The 23,906-nt window shown below is 41.7% G+C and overlaps 3 protein-coding genes across 4 annotated transcripts in view; all 3 read left to right on the top strand.

Moving 5' to 3' along the window:
* The first annotated feature begins 1,452 nt into the window (after positions 1-1,452).
* Positions 1,453-17,581, top strand: LOC124126546 (cholecystokinin receptor-like). Its single transcript, XM_046490011.2, has 2 exons — positions 1,453-1,644; positions 15,738-17,581. Exon 2 carries the CDS (start codon positions 15,766-15,768, stop codon positions 17,005-17,007), a length of 1,242 nt encoding a protein of 413 aa, XP_046345967.2. The 5' UTR covers positions 1,453-1,644; positions 15,738-15,765; the 3' UTR covers positions 17,008-17,581.
* LOC124126545 (mucin-16-like) lies at positions 17,036-20,577 on the top strand. 2 transcript variants are annotated; one of them, XM_048392137.1, is made up of 2 exons: positions 17,036-19,652; positions 19,686-20,577. In XM_048392137.1, the coding sequence occupies exons 1-2, from the start codon at positions 18,388-18,390 to the stop codon at positions 20,374-20,376; spliced, it is 1,956 nt and encodes a 651-aa protein (XP_048248094.1). In that variant the 5' UTR covers positions 17,036-18,387; the 3' UTR covers positions 20,377-20,577. The 2 variants fall into 2 exon arrangements, with proteins under 2 accessions (XP_048248094.1, XP_048248078.1); XM_048392121.1 differs by having other exon boundaries at positions 17,336-17,357; positions 17,409-20,577.
* Positions 20,578-22,919: 2,342 nt separating this feature from the next.
* Positions 22,920-23,906, top strand: part of LOC124126547 (DDB1- and CUL4-associated factor 13-like) — a 42,124-nt gene continuing 41,137 nt past the window's right edge. Inside the window, exon 1 of the mRNA XM_046490012.2 lies at positions 22,920-23,055. Within this exon, the coding sequence (XP_046345968.1) occupies positions 22,986-23,055 (70 nt within the window). The 5' untranslated portion in view covers positions 22,920-22,985. The remainder of the gene's footprint in view (positions 23,056-23,906) is intronic.

The raw sequence follows: 23,906 nt of genomic DNA, 5'->3' as shown, positions 1-23,906 counted from the left end.
TAGTCCTTCATCCCTTCATCAATAGTCCTTCGTCCCTTCATTAATAGACCTTCATCCAAAGTCTGGCATCAATAGTTCTTCATCAATAGTCCTTCATCCCTTCATCAATAGTCCTTCATCCCTTCATTGATAGACCTTCATCAAAAGACCGGCATCAATAGTTCTTCATCAATAGTCCTTTATTCCTTCATCAATAGTCATTCATCAATAGCAATGCATCAATAGTCCCTCATCAATAGTCATTCATCCCTTCATCAATAGTCCTGCATCAATAGTTCTTCATCCCTTCATTAAAAGACCTTCATCAATAGTCATGCATCAATAGCCATGCATCAATAGTCATGCATCAAAAGTCATGCATCAATAGTCCTTCATCCCTTCATTAATAGTCCTTCATCCCTTCATAAATAGACCTTCATCAAAAGTCCGGCATCAATAGTTCTTCATCAATAGTCCTTTATTCCTTCATCAATAGTCATTCATCAATAGCCATGCATCAATAGTCCCTCATCAATAGTCATTCATCCCTTCATCAATACTCCTGCATCAATAGTTCTTCATCCCTTCATTAATAGTCCTTCATCCCTTCATCAATAGTCCTGCATCAAGTCCTGCATCAATACTCCTTCATCCCTTCATTAATAGTTCTTCATCAATAGTCCTTCATCAATAGCCCTGCATCAGTGTCAGCTGTCTGACATTTTTTTTTATTGTAGTTGAAAACGAAAGTAATGAACATTAATTTTTTGTTTGACATTTCATATAATTTACTTTTCCCCTCTGTTCTATTGTGTAAGGTAACACATCGATTACCTATGTTCCATTTTCTGCGTAACCTACCTATTTTTCAAAATTGTCTTCTGAATAACTAGTCTGTCGTGTGTGGTCATACAAATAACACAGAGAACATCGCAGTAGTAGTAGTTGTAGTAGTAGTAGTAGTAGTTGTAGCATTAGAAATATAATTAGTAGTAGTAGTAGTAGTTGTTGTAGCATTAGAAATATAATTAGTAGTAGTAGTAGTAGTTGTAGCATTAGAAATATAATTAGTAGTAGTAGTAGTTGTATCATTAGAAATATAATTATTATTAGTAGTAGTATTAGTAGTAGTATTAGTAGTAGTATTAGTAGTAGTAGTAGTAGTAGTAGTAGTAGTAGTAGTAGTGACATCGGTCCTGTAGCGGGTAGATATATTGACTTCAACCCTGATATGGTCCTGTCTATATTCAATGTTGTGGGTTACCTTCTGTTATTCGGGTCTGCCTCTTGATAGTTCAGCATCAGCTGTGGTCATATTCTCGGACTCGAACTTTCAACGTAAATCTTATGTTTAGATGACGAGTTAAGCAATGAACGCTGAGGCTCGCATAAATGGCACTTGACATTGGTAGGGTTAACATTCAAACCAGTCGCAGTGTGGTGGAGTGTTGGTGTTCCGCTTTAAGGGTTAACAGTTAGCTTCGGTATGTGAGCTCGGCGCTCAGGATATGATTCACGTGAGTCCTTCTCGTGAGGGAAGGAATTGCGTAAAGCCGACAACCTGCCGGCCTGTCTATATGTGTGATATCGCCTGTCTATATGTGTGATATCGCCATTACGCCAAGGCTGTGAGGGGCGACACAAAGATAGTCGTGAGGACTGGAGGTAAGTACGCCGACATTTTCTTCCTACCTCTAAGGTAACAGTCGCCAAGGTCTGACACAAGGGGTCACACACTCGCGGCACCTATTGTTAACAACGCTCCCGGTGACCCTATCGCTTCACATAATGAGAGTACCATTCGGATCTGTGTGTCGCCTTGTTGGAAGTCAGGCTTGATAATGTACGTGTTCCACGGGCTGATTGGGATCTCCTCAGAGTCTATATTAATAAAGGTGAACAAGACATCAGCACTCAGCGCCAGGCCCACACAGACTATGTCAGTCACTACTATCTACTTCCCCGTCGTAAATATCAATACGCCATCTGTAATCTGAATGCATCTATCATCCCACGGGTTGTGTACCAGACGCAGTAGTGCGGTCTGTTTGGTCACACTCGATATTCCGTACAAATAATGGAAAATTTGATAGCAATTCATAAACACATGCTCAATGATAAAGTCGGAATTGTACATTCGACTCTGCTTTATGCAGTAGTTTCTATTGGATATGAAAATGGTTTTGTCGCTATATTTCAAATTGGATGTAAAAAATGGCGTTGGAAAGAGAGCATATTTTGCCAACATAAATACTTAGCCATGTACACATTTGTATTCACAACGAAAAATATAATGGATTTCGTCGGTAATAGCTGGTGATTTAAGTACAATATGTTCTCTGGGGATCCTGTGCTAGGGGTCAGCTTCAACAGGTAGATTATGATCAGTTCTTTGTTTGTTTGTCGTTTAACGCCACACTCAGAAATCTTCCAGCTATATGACGGCGGTCTATAAATAATCGAGTCTGGGCCAGACAATCCAGTGATTGTCAGCATGAGCATCGATCCACGCCATTGGGATACGATGACATGCATCAACCAAGTTAGCGAGCCTGACCACCCGATCCCGTTAGTCTCCTCTTACGACAACCATAGTCGCCTTTTACGGCAGGCATGGGTTGCTGAAGATCTATTCTACCCCGGTTCTTCACGGGTCTTATGATAAGTAGTTGTGTCTCGTAAAGTAGGGTACGAAACCTCCCGGGGGAGATATGTACATTACACACACTGTGACGAAACCAAAGATCAAACTTATGTTTGTTTCTTGGATCATAAACGCTCCTGAACCTCGTGGTGACACGTGACGTTACTTGGGCCGACATCGCGTGTGTTGTGACAGAACTTGGTGGTGACACGTGACGTTACTTGGGCCGACATCGCGTGTGTTGTGACAGAACTTAGTGGTGACACGTGACGTTACTTGGGCCGACATCGCGTGTGTTGTGACAGAACTTAGTGGTGACACGTGACGTTACTTAGGCCGACATCGCGTGTGTTGTGACAGAACTTAGTGGTGACACCTGACGTTACTTGGGCCGACATCGCTTGTGTTGTGACAGAACTTGGTGGTGACACGTGACGTTACTTGGGCCGACCTCGCTTGTGTTGTGACAGAACTTGGTGGTGACACGTGACGTTACTTGGGCCGACATCGCTTGTGTTGTGACAGAACTTGGTGGTGACACGTGACGTTACTTGGGCCGACCTCGCTTGTGTTGTGACAGAACTTAGTGGTGAAACGTAACGTTACTTGGGCCGACATCGCGTGTGTTGTGACAGAACTTAGTGGTGACACGTGACGTTACTTGGGCCGACATCGCTTGTGCTGTGACAGAACTTGGTGGTGACACGTGACGTTACTTGGGCCGACATCGCGTGTGTTGTGACAGAACTTGGTGGTGACACGTGACGTTACTTGGGCCGACATCGCTTGTGTTGTCACAGAACACTGTCAATACACACATCATCAGTATACACAACACTGTCAGTACACACATCATCAATATACACAACACTGTCAGTACACACATCATCAGTATACACAACACTGTCAATACACACATCATCAGTATACACAACACTGTCAGTACACACATCATCAGTATACACAACACTGTCAGTACACACATCATCAGCATACACAACACTGTCAGTACACACATCATCAGTATACACAACACTGTCAGTACACACATCATCAGTATACACAACACTGTCAGTACACACATCATCAATATACACAACACTGTCAGTACACACATCATCAGTATACACAACACTGTCAGTACACACATCATCAATATACACAACACTGTCAGTACACACATCATCAGTATACACAACACTGTCAGTACACACATCATCAATATACACAACACTGTCAGTACACACATCATCAATATACACAACACTGTCAGTACACACATCATCAGTATACACAACACTGTCAGTACACACATCATCAATATACACAACACTGTCACTACACACATCATCAATATACACAACACTGTCAGTACACACATCATCAGTATACACAACACTGTCAGTACACACATCATCAGCATACACAACACTGTCAATACACACATCATCAGTATACACAACACTGTCAGTACACACATCAACAGTATACACAACACTGTCAGTACACATCATCAGTATACACAACACTGTCAATACACACATCATCAGTATACACAACACTGTCAGTACACACATCAACAGTATACACAACACTGTCAGTACACACATCATCAGTATACACAACACTGTCAGTACACACATCATCAATATACACAACACTGTCAATACACATCATCAATATACACAACACTGTCAATACACACATCATCAGTATACACAACACTGTCAGTACACACATCAACAGTATACACAACACTGTCAGTACACACATCATCAGTATACACAACACTGTCAATACACACATCATCAGTATACACAACACTGTCAGTACACACATCAACAGTATACACAACACTGTCAGTACACACATCATCAGTATACACAACACTGTCAGTACACACATCATCAATATACACAACACTGTCAATACACATCATCAATATACACAACACTGTCAGTACACACATCATCAGTATACACAACACTGTCAATACACACATCATCAGTATACACAACACTGTCAGTACACACATCAACAGTATACACAACACTGTCAGTACACACATCATCAGTATACACAACACTGTCAGTACACACATCATCAGCATACACAACACTGTCAGTACACACATCATCAGTATACACAACACTGTCAGTACACACATCATCAGTATACACAACACTGTAAGTACACACATCATCAGTATACACAACACTGTCAGTACACACATCATCAGTATACACAACACTGTCAGTACACATCATCACCATACACAAAACTGTCAATACACACATCATCAGTATACACAACACTGTCAGTACACACATCATCAGTATACACAACACTGTCAGTACACACATCATCAATATACACAACACTGTCAATACACATCATCAATATACACAACACTGTCAATACACATCATCAATATACACAACACTGTCAGTACACACATCATCAGTATACACAACACTGTCAGTACACACATCATCAGTATACACAACACTGTCAGTACACACATCATCAGTATACACAACACTGTCAGTACACACATTATCAGTATACACAACACTGTCAATACACACATCATCAGCATACACAACACTGTCAATACACACATCATCAGTATACACAACACTGTCAGTACACACATCATCAGCATACACAACACTGTCAATACACACATCATCAGTATACACAACACTGTCAGTACACACATCATCAGTATACACAACACTGTCAGTACACACATCATCAATATACACAACACTGTCAATACACACATCAACAGTATACACAACACTGTCAGTACACACATCATCAGTATACACAACACTGTCAGTACACACATCATCAGCATACACAACACTGTCAGTACACACATCATCAATATACACAACACTGTCAGTACACACATCATCAGTATACACAACACTGTCAGTACACACATCATCAGTATACACAACACTGTCAGTACACACATCATCAGTATACACAACACTGTCAGTACACACATCATCAGTATACACAACACTGTCAGTACACACATCATCAGTATACACAACACTGTCAGTACACACATCATCACCATACACAACACTGTCAGTACAAACATCATCAGTATACACAACACTGTCAGTACACACATCATCAGCATACACAACACTGTCAGTACACACATCATCAGTATACACAACACTGTCAGTACACACATCATCAGTATACACAACACTGTCAGTACACACATCATCAGCATACACAACACTGTCAGTACACACATCATCAGTATACACAACACTGTCAGTACACACATCATCAGTATACACAACACTGTCAATACACACATCATCAATATACACAACACTGTCAGTACACACATCATCAGCATACACAACACTGTCAGTACACACATCATCAGTATACACAACACTGTCAATACACACATCATCAGTATACACAACACTGTCAGTACACACATCATCAGTATACACAACACTGTCAATACACACATCATCAGTATACACAACACTGTCAGTACACACATCATCAGTATACACAACACTGTCAGTACACACATCATCAGTATACACAACACTGTCAGTACACACATCATCAGCATACACAACACTGTCAGTACACACATCATCAGTATACACAACACTGTCAGTACACACATCATCAATATACACAACACTGTCAGTACACACATCATCAGTATACACAACACTGTCAGTACACACATCATCAATATACACAACACTGTCAGTACACACATCATCAGTATACACAACACTGTCAATACACACATCATCAGTATACGCAACACTGTCAGTACACACATCATCAGTATACACAACACTGTCAGTACACACATCATCAGTATACACAACACTGTCAGTACACACATCATCAGTATACACAACACTGTCAGTACACACATCATCAGTATACACAACACTGTCAGTACACACATCATCAGTATACACAACACTGTCAATACACATCATCAATATACACAACACTGTCAGTACACACATCATCAGCATACACAACACTGTCAGTACACACATCATCAGTATACACAACACTGTCAGTACACACATCATCAGTATACACAACACTGTCAATACACACATCATCAATATACACAACACTGTCAATACACATCATCAATATACACAACACTGTCAGTACACACATCATCAGTATACACAACACTGTCAATACACACATCATCAGTATACACAACACTGTCAGTACACACATCATCAGTATACACAACACTGTCAGTACACACATCAACAGTATACACAACACTGTCAGTACACACATCATCAATATACACAACACTGTCAATACACACATCATCAGTATACACAACACTGTCAGTACACACATCATCAGCATACACAACACTGTCAGTACACACATCATCAGTATTCACAACACTGTCAGTACACACATCATCAGTATACACAACACTGTCAATACACACATCATCAATATACACAACACTGTCAATACACATCATCAATATACACAACACTGTCAGTACACACATCATCAGTATACACAACACTGTCAATACACACATCATCAGTATACACAACACTGTCAGTACACACATCATCAGTATACACAACACTGTCAGTACACACATCAACAGTATACACAACACTGTCAGTACACACATCATCAGTATACACAACACTGTCAGTACACACATCATCAGCATACACAACACTGTCAGTACACACATCATCAGTATACACAACACTGTCAATACACACATCATCAGTATACACAACACTGTCAGTACACACATCATCAGTATACACAACACTGTCAGTACACACATCATCAATATACACAACACTGTCAGTACACACATCATCAGTATACACAACACTGTCAGTACACACATCATCAGTATACACAACACTGTCAGTACACACATCATCAATATACACAACACTGTCAGTACACACATCATCAGTATACACAACACTGTCAGTACACACATCATCAGTATACACAACACTGTCAGTACACACATCATCAGTATACACAACACTGTCAGTACACACATCATCAATATACACAACACTGTCAGTACACACATCATCAGTATACACAACACTGTCAATACACACATCATCAGTATACACAACACTGTCAATACACATCATCAATATACACAACACTGTCAGTACACACATCATCAATATACACAACACTGTCAATACACACATCATCAGTATACACAACACTGTCAATACACACATCATCAGTATACACAACACTGTCAATACACATCATCAATATACACAACACTGTCAGTACACACATCATCAGTATACACAACACTGTCAGTACACACATCATCAGTATACACAACACTGTCAGTACACACATCATCAGCATACACAACACTGTCAGTACACACATCATCAGTATACACAACACTGTCAATACACACATCATCAGTATACACAACACTGTCAGTACACACATCATCAGTATACACAACACTGTCAGTACACACATCATCAGTATACACAACACTGTCAGTACACACATCATCAGCATACACAACACTGTCAATACACACATCATCAATATACACAACACTGTCACTACACACATCATCAGCATACACAACACTGTCAGTACACACATCATCAGTATACACAACACTGTCAATACACACATCATCAGTATACACAACACTGTCAGTACACACATCATCAGCATACACAACACTGTCAATACACACATCATCAGTATACACAACACTGTCAATACACACATCATCAGTATACACAACACTGTCAGTACACACATTATCAGCATACACAACACTGTCAGTACACACATCATCAGTATACACAACACTGTCAGTACACACATCATCAATATACACAACACTGTCAGTACACACATCATCAGTATACACAACACTGTCAGTACACATCATCAATATACACAACACTGTCAGTACACACATCATCAGTATACACAGTACTGTCAGTACACACATCATCAGCATACACAACACTGTCAGTACACACATCATCAATATACACAACACTGTCAGTACACACATTATCAGCATACACAACACTGTCAGTACACACATCATCAGTATACACAACACTGTCAGTACACACATCATCAATATACACAACACTGTCAGTACACACATCATCAGTATACACAACACTGTCAGTACACACATCATCAGTACACACAACACTGTCAGTACACACATCATCAGTATACACAACACTGTCAGTACACACATCATCAATATACACAACACTGTCAGTACACACATCATCAGTACACACAACACTGTCAGTACACACATCATCAGTATACACAACACTGTCAGTACACACATCATCAGTATACACAACACTGTCAGTACACACATCATCACCATACACAACACTGTCAGTACAAACATCATCAGTATACACAACACTGTCAGTACACACATCATCAGCATACACAACACTGTCAGTACACACATCATCAGTATACACAACACTGTCAGTACACACATCATCAGTATACACAACACTGTCAGTACACACATCATCAGCATACACAACACTGTCAGTACACACATCATCAGTATACACAACACTGTCAGTACACACATCATCAGTATACACAACACTGTCAATACACACATCATCAATATACACAACACTGTCAGTACACACATCATCAGCATACACAACACTGTCAGTACACACATCATCAGTATACACAACACTGTCAATACACACATCATCAGTATACACAACACTGTCAGTACACACATCATCAGTATACACAACACTGTCAATACACACATCATCAGTATACACAACACTGTCAGTACACACATCATCAGTATACACAACACTGTCAGTACACACATCATCAGTATACACAACACTGTCAGTACACACATCATCAGCATACACAACACTGTCAGTACACACATCATCAGTATACACAACACTGTCAGTACACACATCATCAATATACACAACACTGTCAGTACACACATCATCAGTATACACAACACTGTCAGTACACACATCATCAATATACACAACACTGTCAGTACACACATCATCAGTATACACAACACTGTCAATACACACATCATCAGTATACACAACACTGTCAGTACACACATCATCAGTATACACAACACTGTCAGTACACACATCATCAGTATACACAACACTGTCAGTACACACATCATCAGTATACACAACACTGTCAGTACACACATCATCAGTATACACAACACTGTCAGTACACACATCATCAGTATACACAACACTGTCAATACACATCATCAATATACACAACACTGTCAGTACACACATCATCAGCATACACAACACTGTCAGTACACACATCATCAGTATACACAACACTGTCAGTACACACATCATCAGTATACACAACACTGTCAATACACACATCATCAATATACACAACACTGTCAATACACATCATCAATATACACAACACTGTCAGTACACACATCATCAGTATACACAACACTGTCAATACACACATCATCAGTATACACAACACTGTCAGTACACACATCATCAGTATACACAACACTGTCAGTACACACATCAACAGTATACACAACACTGTCAGTACACACATCATCAATATACACAACACTGTCAATACACACATCATCAGTATACACAACACTGTCAGTACACACATCATCAGCATACACAACACTGTCAGTACACACATCATCAGTATTCACAACACTGTCAGTACACACATCATCAGTATACACAACACTGTCAATACACACATCATCAATATACACAACACTGTCAATACACATCATCAATATACACAACACTGTCAGTACACACATCATCAGTATACACAACACTGTCAATACACACATCATCAGTATACACAACACTGTCAGTACACACATCATCAGTATACACAACACTGTCAGTACACACATCAACAGTATACACAACACTGTCAGTACACACATCATCAGTATACACAACACTGTCAGTACACACATCATCAGCATACACAACACTGTCAGTACACACATCATCAGTATACACAACACTGTCAATACACACATCATCAGTATACACAACACTGTCAGTACACACATCATCAGTATACACAACACTGTCAGTACACACATCATCAATATACACAACACTGTCAGTACACACATCATCAGTATACACAACACTGTCAGTACACACATCATCAGTATACACAACACTGTCAGTACACACATCATCAATATACACAACACTGTCAGTACACACATCATCAGTATACACAACACTGTCAGTACACACATCATCAGTATACACAACACTGTCAGTACACACATCATCAGTATACACAACACTGTCAGTACACACATCATCAATATACACAACACTGTCAGTACACACATCATCAGTATACACAACACTGTCAATACACACATCATCAGTATACACAACACTGTCAATACACATCATCAATATACACAACACTGTCAGTACACACATCATCAATATACACAACACTGTCAATACACACATCATCAGTATACACAACACTGTCAATACACACATCATCAGTATACACAACACTGTCAATACACATCATCAATATACACAACACTGTCAGTACACACATCATCAGTATACACAACACTGTCAGTACACACATCATCAGTATACACAACACTGTCAGTACACACATCATCAGCATACACAACACTGTCAGTACACACATCATCAGTATACACAACACTGTCAATACACACATCATCAGTATACACAACACTGTCAGTACACACATCATCAGTATACACAACACTGTCAGTACACACATCATCAGTATACACAACACTGTCAGTACACACATCATCAGCATACACAACACTGTCAATACACACATCATCAATATACACAACACTGTCACTACACACATCATCAGCATACACAACACTGTCAGTACACACATCATCAGTATACACAACACTGTCAATACACACATCATCAGTATACACAACACTGTCAGTACACACATCATCAGCATACACAACACTGTCAATACACACATCATCAGTATACACAACACTGTCAATACACACATCATCAGTATACACAACACTGTCAGTACACACATTATCAGCATACACAACACTGTCAGTACACACATCATCAGTATACACAACACTGTCAGTACACACATCATCAATATACACAACACTGTCAGTACACACATCATCAGTATACACAACACTGTCAGTACACATCATCAATATACACAACACTGTCAGTACACACATCATCAGTATACACAGTACTGTCAGTACACACATCATCAGCATACACAACACTGTCAGTACACACATCATCAATATACACAACACTGTCAGTACACACATTATCAGCATACACAACACTGTCAGTACACACATCATCAGTATACACAACACTGTCAGTACACACATCATCAATATACACAACACTGTCAGTACACACATCATCAGTATACACAACACTGTCAGTACACACATCATCAGTACACACAACACTGTCAGTACACACATCATCAGTATACACAACACTGTCAGTACACACATCATCAATATACACAACACTGTCAGTACACACATCATCAGTACACACAACACTGTCAGTACACACATCATCAGTATACACAACACTGTCAGTACACACATCATCAGTATACACAACACTGTCAGTACACACATCATCAGCATACACAACACTGTCAGTACACACATCATCAATATACACAACACTGTCAGTACACACATTATCAGCATACACAACACTGTCAGTACACACATCATCAGTATACACAACACTGTCAGTACACATCATCAGTATACACAACACTGTCAGTACACATCATCACCATACACAAAACTGTCAATACACACATCATCAGTATACACAACACTGTCAATACACACATCATCAGTATACACAACACTGTCAATACACACATCATCAGTATACACAGCACTGTCAGTACAGACATCATCAGTATACACAACACTGTCAATACACATCATCAATATACACAACACTGTCAGTACACACATCATCAGTATACACAACACTGTCAATACACATCATCAATATACACAACACTGTCAGTACACACATCATCAGTATACACAGTACTGTCAGTACACACATCATCAGTATACACAACACTGTCAGTACACACATCATCAATATACACAACACTGTCAGTACACACATCATCAGTATACACAACACTGTCAGTACACACATCATCAATATACACAACACTGTCAGTACACACATCATCAGCATACACAACACTGTCAGTACACACATCATCAGTATACACAACACTGTCAGTACACACATCATCAGTATACACAACACTGTCAGTACACACATCATCAGTATACACAACACTGTCAATACACACATCAACAGTATACACAACACTGTCAGTACACACATCATCAGTATACACAACACTGTCAGTACACACATCATCAATATACACAACACTGTCAGTACACACATCAACAGTATACACAACACTGTCAGTACACACATCATCAGTACACACAACACTGTCAGTACACATCATCAGTATACACAGCACTGTCAGTACACACATCATCAGTATACACAACACTGTCAATACACACATCATCAGTATACACAACACTGTCAATACACACATCATCAGTATACACAACACTGTCAGTACACACATCATCAGTATACACAACACTGTCAGTACACACATCATCAGTATACACAACACTGTCAGTACACACATCATCAGTATACACAACACTGTCAGTACACACATCATCACCATACACAACACTGTCAGTACACATCATCAGTATACACAACACTGTCAGTACACACATCATCAGTATACACAACACTGTCAGTACACACATCATCAGTATACACAACACTGTCAGTACACACATCATCAATATACACAACACTGTCAGTACGCACATCATCAGTATACACAACACTGTCAGTACACACATCATCAATATACACAACACTGTCAATACACACATCATCAGTATACACAACACTGTCAGTACACACATCATCAGTATACACAACACTGTCAGTACACACATCATCAGTATACACAACACTGCCAATGCACACAAGATGACTATACAACACTGTCAAGGCACACAACGCTGAAGACCACACTGCAAGTATAAACAACACTGCACACAACAATGTCAATATACACACTAAATACAACACTGCACACAACAATGTCAATATACACACTAAATACAACACTACACACTGAGACACCGAACGCTTGTCCAGAGAAGATACAGAGATGTATTTATTTGTTTGTTCATTTGTTGTTGAACGCCGCACTCAGCAATATTCCAGCTATATGACGGGGTTCTGTAAATAATCGAGTCTGGACCAGACAATCCAGTGATTGACATCATAAGCATCGATCTACGCAATTGGGATACGGTGACATGCATTAACCAAGTTAGCGAGCCTGACCACTCAATCCCGTTAGTCCCCTTTTACGACAAGCATGGGTTGTTGAGGACTTATTCTACCCTGCATAACGGGTCAGATACAAAGACAAAACACGGACACACGCGAGACCGACGCGACCAACACACATGAGGTCAGCGAGACCGACGGGAACAACACGCATCAGGTCAGCCAGACCGACGGGACCAACACACATTAGGTCAGCAAGACCAACGCGACCAACACACATTAGGTCAGCGAGACCGACGGGACCAACACACATTAGGTCAGCCAGACCGACGGGACCAACACACATTAGGTCAGCAAGACCAACGCGACCAACACACATTAGGTCAGCGAGACCGACGGGACCAACACACATTAGGTCAGCCAGACCGACGGGACCAACACACATTAGGTCAGCAAGACCAACGCGACCAACACACATTAGGTCAGCGAGACCGACGGGACCAACACGCATCAGGTCAGCGAGACCGACGGGAACAACACACATTAGGTCAGCCAGACCGACGGGACCAACACACATTAGGTCAGCGAGACCGACGGGACCAACACGCATCAGGTCAGCGAGACCGACGGGACCAACACACATTAGGTCAGCCAGACCGACGGGAACAACACGCATCAGGTCAGCGAGACCGACGGGAACAACACGCATCAGGTCAGCGAGACCGACGCGACCAACACACATTAGGTCAGCCAGACCGACGGGACCAACACCCATCAGGTCAGCGAGACCGACAGGAACAACACGCATCAGGTCAGCGAGACCGACGGGAACAACACACATTAGGTCAGCCAGACCGACGGGACCAACACGCATCAGGTCAGTGAGACCGACGGGAACAACACACATTAGGTCAGCCAGACCGACGGGACCAACACGCATCAGGTCAGTGAGACCGACGGGAACAACACGCATCAGGTCAGCGAGACCGACGGGAACAACACGCATCAGGTCAGCGAGACCGACGGGAACAACACACATTAGGTCAGTGAGACCGACGGGACCAACACACATCAGGTCAGCCAGGCCGACGCACATATGAACTGTAACTAGTTCAGTGAAGTACGTTTCAAGTACAACTAAATCTAATAGACAACTTTCAAAGTTCGAAAATTGTTTATCCCGTATAGACATACATCCATGTTTTAACAAATGTGAAAGGTTGTGACGAATTGCAGATAGGCAATTTTTTGTTTTCAACTCTTAACTGTTTGTGAATGTTCGTTTCAGGTACTTTAACTTTAGGACCCGTAAAGATCCGGGGTAGAATAGATCTTCAGCACCACATACCTGCCGTAAGAGGCGACTAACGGGATTGGGTGGTCAGGCTCGCTGACTTGGTTGATACATGTCACCATATCCCAATTGTATGGATCGATGCTCATGATATCAATCACTGGATTGTCTGGTACAGACTCAATTATTTGAGATTGCTGAGTGCAGCGTTAAACAACAAAACAAACAAACAAACAAAACTTTAACTTTACTAACCCAAATGTCCTGATATTTCCAGAAGCCGCTTGTTGTAACAGTTTCCGCCAATGAACACAACACGGCGCTACGAGACATATGGCTTCCAGGTGGACGGAGATGTCAACGTGGTGCAGGACGTCCCTTCTACCGACGAGGAGAGGAACCAAGCCCTCTGGCCGGCGTTGTTGTACGTCGGACTGATCATTGTGACGGGGACGGTTGGGAACATCGTTGTCTGCTACGTCTACGGCTACAGGCTGCGTCTGACCGTCACTAAACAGTTTATATTGGTCCTCGCCGTCCTTGACCTTGCAAACTGCTTAATCTGTGCACCAACAGAGATGGTGGTCATGTTCAAGATCGTGTCGTTTAATGCGCCAATTTGGTGCAAGATGTCGCGCTTTATAACCTACACACTGAATGGTTCGACGTCACTGATATTATTAGCTATCGCTGTGGACAGATACTGTAAGGTGTGCAGACCTCTGAAAGTCTGTTTCACCAGAGTATGGGCGAGGAGAATGTGCATGATGGCCGTTATTCTATCACTGATCATGTCATGGCCGTCTTTGATTCTATACGGAAATAAAACTATCCGTGTTGGCGACACACACAATGGTACCACCTGCCTGATACAAGACGAATTCGAAAACACCTGGTACCCGCTCATATTCTATTCAATATTTTTTGTGAGCTTTCTGGCTATTGCAATAGCAATTATCTCCCTTTATGCGAAAATCGCAAGGCAGATCAGGTTACTAAGGCAACGACAGGACGAACGCATCCGAAGCAGCCCTGTTCATAGACGGATATCGGGGTATGTGGACAGCCCTGAATATAGTGAAGACAATGTGCTAGATAACACCCTTGCAGTTACCGCAGGTGACAATCAGTTAAAGCCCCCCTCCCCCCGAGCTAACCAACACGCAGTGAAGCTGGCCCAAGCCTTACTGAAAGACCTCCACAAGAGGAAGACTGCCTACAAGCCGGCCAAGTCCACGCTCATGCTCTTCATCATCACAATCATCTTTATGCTGAGTTTTTTGCCTTTCTTCATCACTGCTTTGATTCGGGGAGCTGTGCGGGAAATGTTTCTGGCGAATTTGACTGACACCTCGGAGATTATAGTGTTCAACATATTCGTGCGCTCCTACCTGCTGAGTAACGCCGCCAACCCTGTCATCTACAGCTTCTGTAACGCCAGGTTCCGGCGCGAGTGCCGGCCCATATTCTGCCCGTGTTGGAAGAAGCCAGAAAGCAATGTTGAAATTAAGGTGGAGCATACGGACAATACGCAGTCTATTCTGTGACAGACTTGCGATTACAAGCCATTAATACTCAGTGTTCAGGAGATTATCGCAAGATATCCATTGATTTTCAGGCTTATCACAATGTTAAACAAGAAAAAAATAACTGTTTCCTCGCTCCGAGGTAGCAAACCACTATGCAGCATTGACCTCATAGACTCCATAGCAGCATAGACCTAACTGTTACTCCACTCCGAGGTAGCCAATCACCACTAAGCATAGACCCCCCAAACTGTTACCCAACTCCGAGGTAGCCAATCACCACTAAGCAAAGATTCACTAACTGTTACCCCACTCCGAGGTAGCCAATAACCACTGAGCATAGACCCCCCTAACTGTTACCCCACTTCGAGGTAGCCAATCACCACTAAGCATAGATTCCCTAACTGTTATCCCACTTCGAGATAGCTAATCACCACTAAGCATATACCCCCCCTAACTGTTACCCCACTTCGAGGTAGCTAATCACCACTAAGCATAGATTCCCTACTGTTACCCCACTCCGAGGTAGCCAATGACCACTAAGCATAGATTCCCTAACTGTAACCCCACTCCGAGGTAGCCAATCACCACTAAGCATAGATTCCCTAACTGTAACCCAACTCCGAGGTAGCCAATCACCACTGAGCATAGACCCCCCAAACTGTTACCCAACTCCGAGGTAGCCAATCACCACTAAGCAAAGATTCACTAACTGTTACCCCACTCCGAGGTAGCCAATAACCACTGAGCATAGACCCCCCTAACTGTTACCCCACTTCGAGGTAGCCAATCACCACTAAGCATAGATTCCCTAACTGTTATCCCACTCCGAGGTAGCCAATCACCACTAAGCATAGATTCCCTAACTGTAACCCCACTCCGAGGTAGCCAACCATCACTGAGAACTGCTTCCTTGGTTGTCGGGAAAGATTCTAGTTTGCTCCGACAGCGACAGCATCAACACACACTGGATGTGCCTTGCAGCGAAAGCAGCGCTGAATGATGTCATTACAAAGAATCTCATCGTCGATGAAAATATTGATATTTATTTGTGCTGGGCATGTTAATATATGAACTCGTGATCAATGCAATAATATTGTTAATGTTTTAATCGCCAAGACGGAATCACTTTTCATTGTTGGAATGACTCTCTGAAATACACACCAAGAAGAAAGTTTCTCTGAAAACATCGCGCCATCTCGGATTTAATTGGTAAACTCATTCATGGTGAAATAAAAACAGTTGCCCAAAGCTAACACATACATGTTTACTTGCAGTTCTAACCGATTGTCATCTCTGACATTGAGAAATCGACTCAGAACAGCAGGTTTGAGGTGAGGGAGGGTGATTAAGTGACCCATACGCTCAGATCGTCATCGCAGGGACCGTTTGGCATGGTGTATGGTGAAACGTGGCATTAACTTAAGGCCATGTAGGATCCACTTGTCGGATGAGAACAGGTTCTTGTTGTTCATGTTACATGTTAAAGACGGACGTGTTACAGACAGACATGTGTTACAGACAGACGGACATGTTACAGACGGACGTGTTACAGACGGACATGTTACAGACGGACGTGTTACAGACGGTGGAGTGACAGACGCACATGTGTTACAGACGGACATGTTACAGACGTGCTACAGAGATATGTGTAACAGACAGACATATGTTTTTCACACAGACGGACATGTCATAGTCAGATGTGTTACAGACGGGCATGTTACAGACGGACGTTTTACAGAGATTTGTGTTACGGACAGACGGACATGTAACAGACGTGTTTCAGACGGACGTGATACAGAGGGACATTTTACAGACGGACGTTTTACAGACAGACATGTGTTACGGACAGACGGACATGTTACAGACGAAAGATCTACCCTGTCTATACTTCCATCAGTGTCTAGATCTACCCAGTCCACACACCCATCAGTGTCTAGATCTACCCAGTCCACACTTCCATCAGTGTCTAGATCTACCCAGGCCACACTTCCATCAGTGTCTAGATCTACCCAGTCCACACTTCCATCAGTGTCTAGATCTACCCAGTCAATACTTCCATCAGTGTCTAGATCTACCCAGTCAATACTTCCATGGGAGTCTAGATCTACCCAGTCCACACTTCCATCAGTGTCTAGATCTACCCAGTCCACACTTCCATCAGTGTCTAGATCTACCCAGTCCACACTTCCATCAGTGTCTAGATCTACCCAGTCCACACTTCCATCAGTGTCTAGATCTACCCAGTCCACACTTCCATCAGTGTCTAGATCTACCCAGTCAATACTTCCATCAGTGTCTAGATCTACCCAGTCAATACTTCCATGGGAGTCTAGATCTACCCAGTCCACACTTCCATCAGTGTCTAGATCTACCCAGTCCACACTTCCATCAGTGTCTAGATCTACCCAGTCCACACTTCCATCAGTGTCTAGATCTACCCAGTCCACACTTCCATCAGTGTCTAGATCTACCCAGTCAATACTTCCATCAGTGTCTAGATCTACCCAGTCCACACTTCCATCAGTGTCTAGATCTACCCAGTCCACACTTCCATCAGTGTCTAGATCTACCCAGTCCACACTTCCATCAGTGTCTAGATCTACCCAGTCCACACTTCCATCAGTGTCTAGATCTACCCAGTCCACACTTCCATCAGTGTCTAGATCTACCCAGTCAATACTTCCATGGGAGTCTAGATCTACCCAGTCCACACTTCCATCAGTGTCTAGATCTACCCAGTCCACACTTCCATCAGTGTCTAGATCTACCCAGTCCACACTTCCATCAGTGTCTAGATCTACCCAGTCCACACTTCCATCAGTGTCTAGATCTACCCAGTCCACACTTCCATCAGTGTCTAGATCTACCCAGTCAATACTTCCATCAGTGTCTAGATCTACCCAGTCAATACTTCCATCAGTGTCTAGATCTACCCAGTCAATACTTCCATCAGTGTCTAGATCTACCCAGTCAATACTTCCATCAGTGTCTAGATCTACCCAGTCCACACTTCCATCAGTGTCTAGATCTACCCAGTCCACACTTCCATCAGTGTCTAGATCTACCCAGTCCACACTTCCATCAGTGTCTAGATCTACCCAGTCCACACTTCCATCAGTGTCTAGATCTACCCAGTCAATACTTCCATCAGTGTCTAGATCTACCCAGTCAATACTTCCATGGGAGTCTAGATCTACCCAGTCCACACTTCCATCAGTGTCTAGATCTACCCAGTCCACACATCCATCAGTGTCTAGATCTACCCAGTCCACAATTCCATCAGTGTCTCGATCTAGCCATCATATATTTAAAATCAACACCAAGTGTCTGAAAATGTTGGGATTAAAAGTACATGTCTATATTGTTTGGCTTCTAATCCTAGCATAATTAATCTTTTGTGACGTTTTTGAGCCCGTTTGGCCGTCTTAATCATTTTTAGTCAATCTATTATTTAAATGAACAGATTTTTCAATTTGTAAAATGACTGAAATATTTAGACAGTTTATAAATTGCCTGCGTGAATCACATTTTACACATTGACTATAACATATACACGCTTACAAAACAACGTCGAAGAACTTCCCAACCAAGACGTAGAGAAACAAGAATGATTCTGTTCAATGCTACAGCAAATGAATGAAAACAAAATGCAAACATCATACTTACAACCTACCAAAGTTATATGTATAATTTTAGGCAGCTTCCTTGCTTGAGGAATGTATCCGTGAATATCCACACAATGGATCAATATCCAACGCGTCTGCAGCTGTACAAAGAAACTTATTCGATGTCACGTGTCTCTGTAACAATCAAATATATTAAAATATCGTTTCGGGATATTATAACCTGTGTTTGTTTCTCAACTGATCACTTTGTTTGTTTCAGTTGTTTCACATAGGTGTCAAGTCTCAAAGGTCAGCTGAGAAAGCCCACGTGACAACTATTTTCATAATGTCCACGGTTCTTAAAAAAATCTATTTAGTTAGCTAACATTGAGCAATCAATCAACGTATTGTCGGTTAACCCTTTGAACAAAGTATCTTGTTTTTACCTCGGCACTTCACGCCATGATATGAGTGTATTCCCTTTGCTTTAGTAAACCGACACATGTAAACACTTACTTTTGACAAATCCACTGTGCAAGATAACAGTGATTAATCAGTCAACGTATTTTCTGTTGATCCTTTAATGGAGAGGAATGATTTACAAAAAAGTAACATTTCACCTCACTTCAAACCTGGATTTAGACACACGAAATGCCAAATGGGAACCTTTATCAGGTAATCTGAGTGGTGCTACCACTAATTATACCAGTAATATATTCAATAACTGAGCATCAAGTGAATGACGACTAGTACACACGTGTAGGGTTATACCAGAAAACATGGAAGACAACAAGTGAGTAGCAATCGTATTGTCCACGCAATCCGAAATCCGAAAATGCTTTCACTGCAGGGATATTTTTTTATTATTAAACTATAACTATTAAACTATAACGACATCCAATGAGCTTCCGTTGTTCTTTTTGTCTCTTATTTAGACTGGAGAAATTAATTGACATGCGCCCTTTGTCGAAATCTTCATAGATCACGGGTAACCAGTGTTCAAAAATGCGTAAAACAAATATTGCCTCCAAGTTGTTCAGCTGGCGAGTAAGCTTGTATGTACATCGTTCTCGGAGGGAAATCTTCTCTAAGTTTGCACGTATCTTTCTCTCTCACACAGCGCGTGTGGCCTGCCATACAGCAGCAAACATTTCCATTTTCTGCTTTACATCGACAAGCCTGCTTTATATCGACAAGCCTGCTTTACATCGACAAGCCTGCTTTACATCGACAAGCCTGCTTTATATCGACAAGCCTGCTTTACATCGACAGGTCAACAGTGGTTGCCCTCGCTCGCCGACTTCGGGTGTTCAGCAGCCAGCGGCCAGCGGACGCCAGCGAGAATTGTTTGTGTACGTGCTTCAGAACGTGTGTGTGTGTGTGTGTGTGTGTGTGTGTGTGTGTGTGTGTGTGACGCTACATCCACATCCCCCTGTTGTTACATTATGTCAGATCGTCGCGACAGTCACAATTAAACAATCCATCTGAGGCGCACGTAAAATCTCTTCCGCCACCCAAACATTCATCTGATAATCAAGCGGATCATTTTCACAAAACTAAATCGCAGCCCAAACACACGTTGCTTCCTCTAAGGAGTATGACATAGTTGAGACAAATGCATGTCGTTGTTATATAACACAGATTATTACTGACGATCACTCTCCACAAAATGGTCTATATATACCACCACGGACCTAGATTATATTGGTGACGTCCACGATACTATTTGTCTGTCCAGAGACCATATAATCATGACAATCGATGGTCTCTATTATATGGTCTCTGGTCTGTCTCATAGTCTCTTATCTCAACCATATTATTTTCCCCACTGCCTAGACCTTTCTGTAATGCAAAAGCCCTATAGTAGGTGAAGCAAGTCTGGATTTTCTTCAGGTTCTGAATCTCCCATCTGGTCGGGACTCCTTTTATTTTTAATTGGAATTAATTGTTTATGTATTTTTAGAGACTAAGCGTTAGTCGACGATACCATGTATACATTATACATACTGACGTCGAACGCCTTTGAGAGGCATTTAGAAGTTGGAGTACTAAGTAAGGATAAGATATATGGATGAACAACTTCTTTATCACAATATTAGGAGCGACGTTTCGGTGTAGGTTCTAACACCGTTAACTAACACCGTACAGAGTATGGTTGACAAGTATATATATATTGTCAACCATACTCTGTACACGACAGGAGGCAGTGGTGTTTATACATTTGAGTAGGGTTAAGATGCAGTTACACTGCTGGAGTAGTGAGACGTCGGGCAAAAGAATATTGTTTTAGCGGTGAGTTGTCAGGCCGATTCAGTTACTTCCCTTTTCAAAATGGCCGCACCCATGTGTTGCGTGTTCTGAGTAGTAAGTGAACAAAATACTGAACTGAAGATGAGAGTGAAGTTACTCAGTAGAAATCCAGATGACTACCTGAGAGAGACAAAGAGGGATATACACCGCGGTATGTATTGTCTGTTATATACGTCATCCTGACAAGCTTATGCAGGAGTTGATTTAAAAACATCTTGCTCCTTTCAAAAGTTACCAAACTAACTGGCCCATAACTAAATGATGGAGGCCGCGAAGCGGCTTAACCCGAGGTTACATAGCGAATATGTTACAGGGGAACTTCGAAAAGTTTAGAACTCCTCACACCTAAAACGTCTTTTCCCGCACTCTGAGATTAAATCTTGTTCTTCCATTTGCCTCCTATCTTGGCGATTTATGACCAAATAAGGATGTTGTTGTTGTACACAACATTACAGAATGGTTGTGTCATTCTACCGAGATGATGGGGATATATTTGAATATTTTCTCATCGAAATATATTGATTCTCGAGCAAAACTGAAAAAATTAAACATACACAGAGAAAGGGTGAAATTTTGACTAGCCAGACGGGCCATCTACTGACATTGCGGGAAGTCAGTTGAAGCCAGTTGAATTTTAACTGGCCAATGGGTCAGCAATTATATCGACCCCTGTATTAGGTAAGACATTGGTACAGCCCAGCTGAGAACTGTAGGGTCCAGCTGGCCACTGACAACACACAAACTACTGTTAGTATTGGTTTGTATGTTTGTTGTTTAACACCGCACTTAGAAATATTACAGCTATATGACAGCAGTCTGCGAATAATCAAGTCTTGACCAGACAATCCAGTGATTGACATCATGAGCATCGATCAACACAATTGGGATACGATGACATGCATCAAGCAAGTCAGTGAGTCTGACCACTCGATCCTGTTAGTAGCCTCTTACGACAAGCATTATTACGTCCTTGCAACATTATTCTGAGGGCTACTATGAACA

Source organism: Haliotis rufescens, unplaced genomic scaffold, assembly GCF_023055435.1.
Source record: "Haliotis rufescens isolate VD_foot unplaced genomic scaffold, xgHalRufe1.0.p SCAF_1, whole genome shotgun sequence".
NCBI classification, from domain to species: domain Eukaryota; kingdom Metazoa; phylum Mollusca; class Gastropoda; order Lepetellida; family Haliotidae; genus Haliotis; species Haliotis rufescens.
Note: the sequence above shows the minus strand (reverse complement) of the source record. Positions and strands in the feature narration are given on the sequence as shown.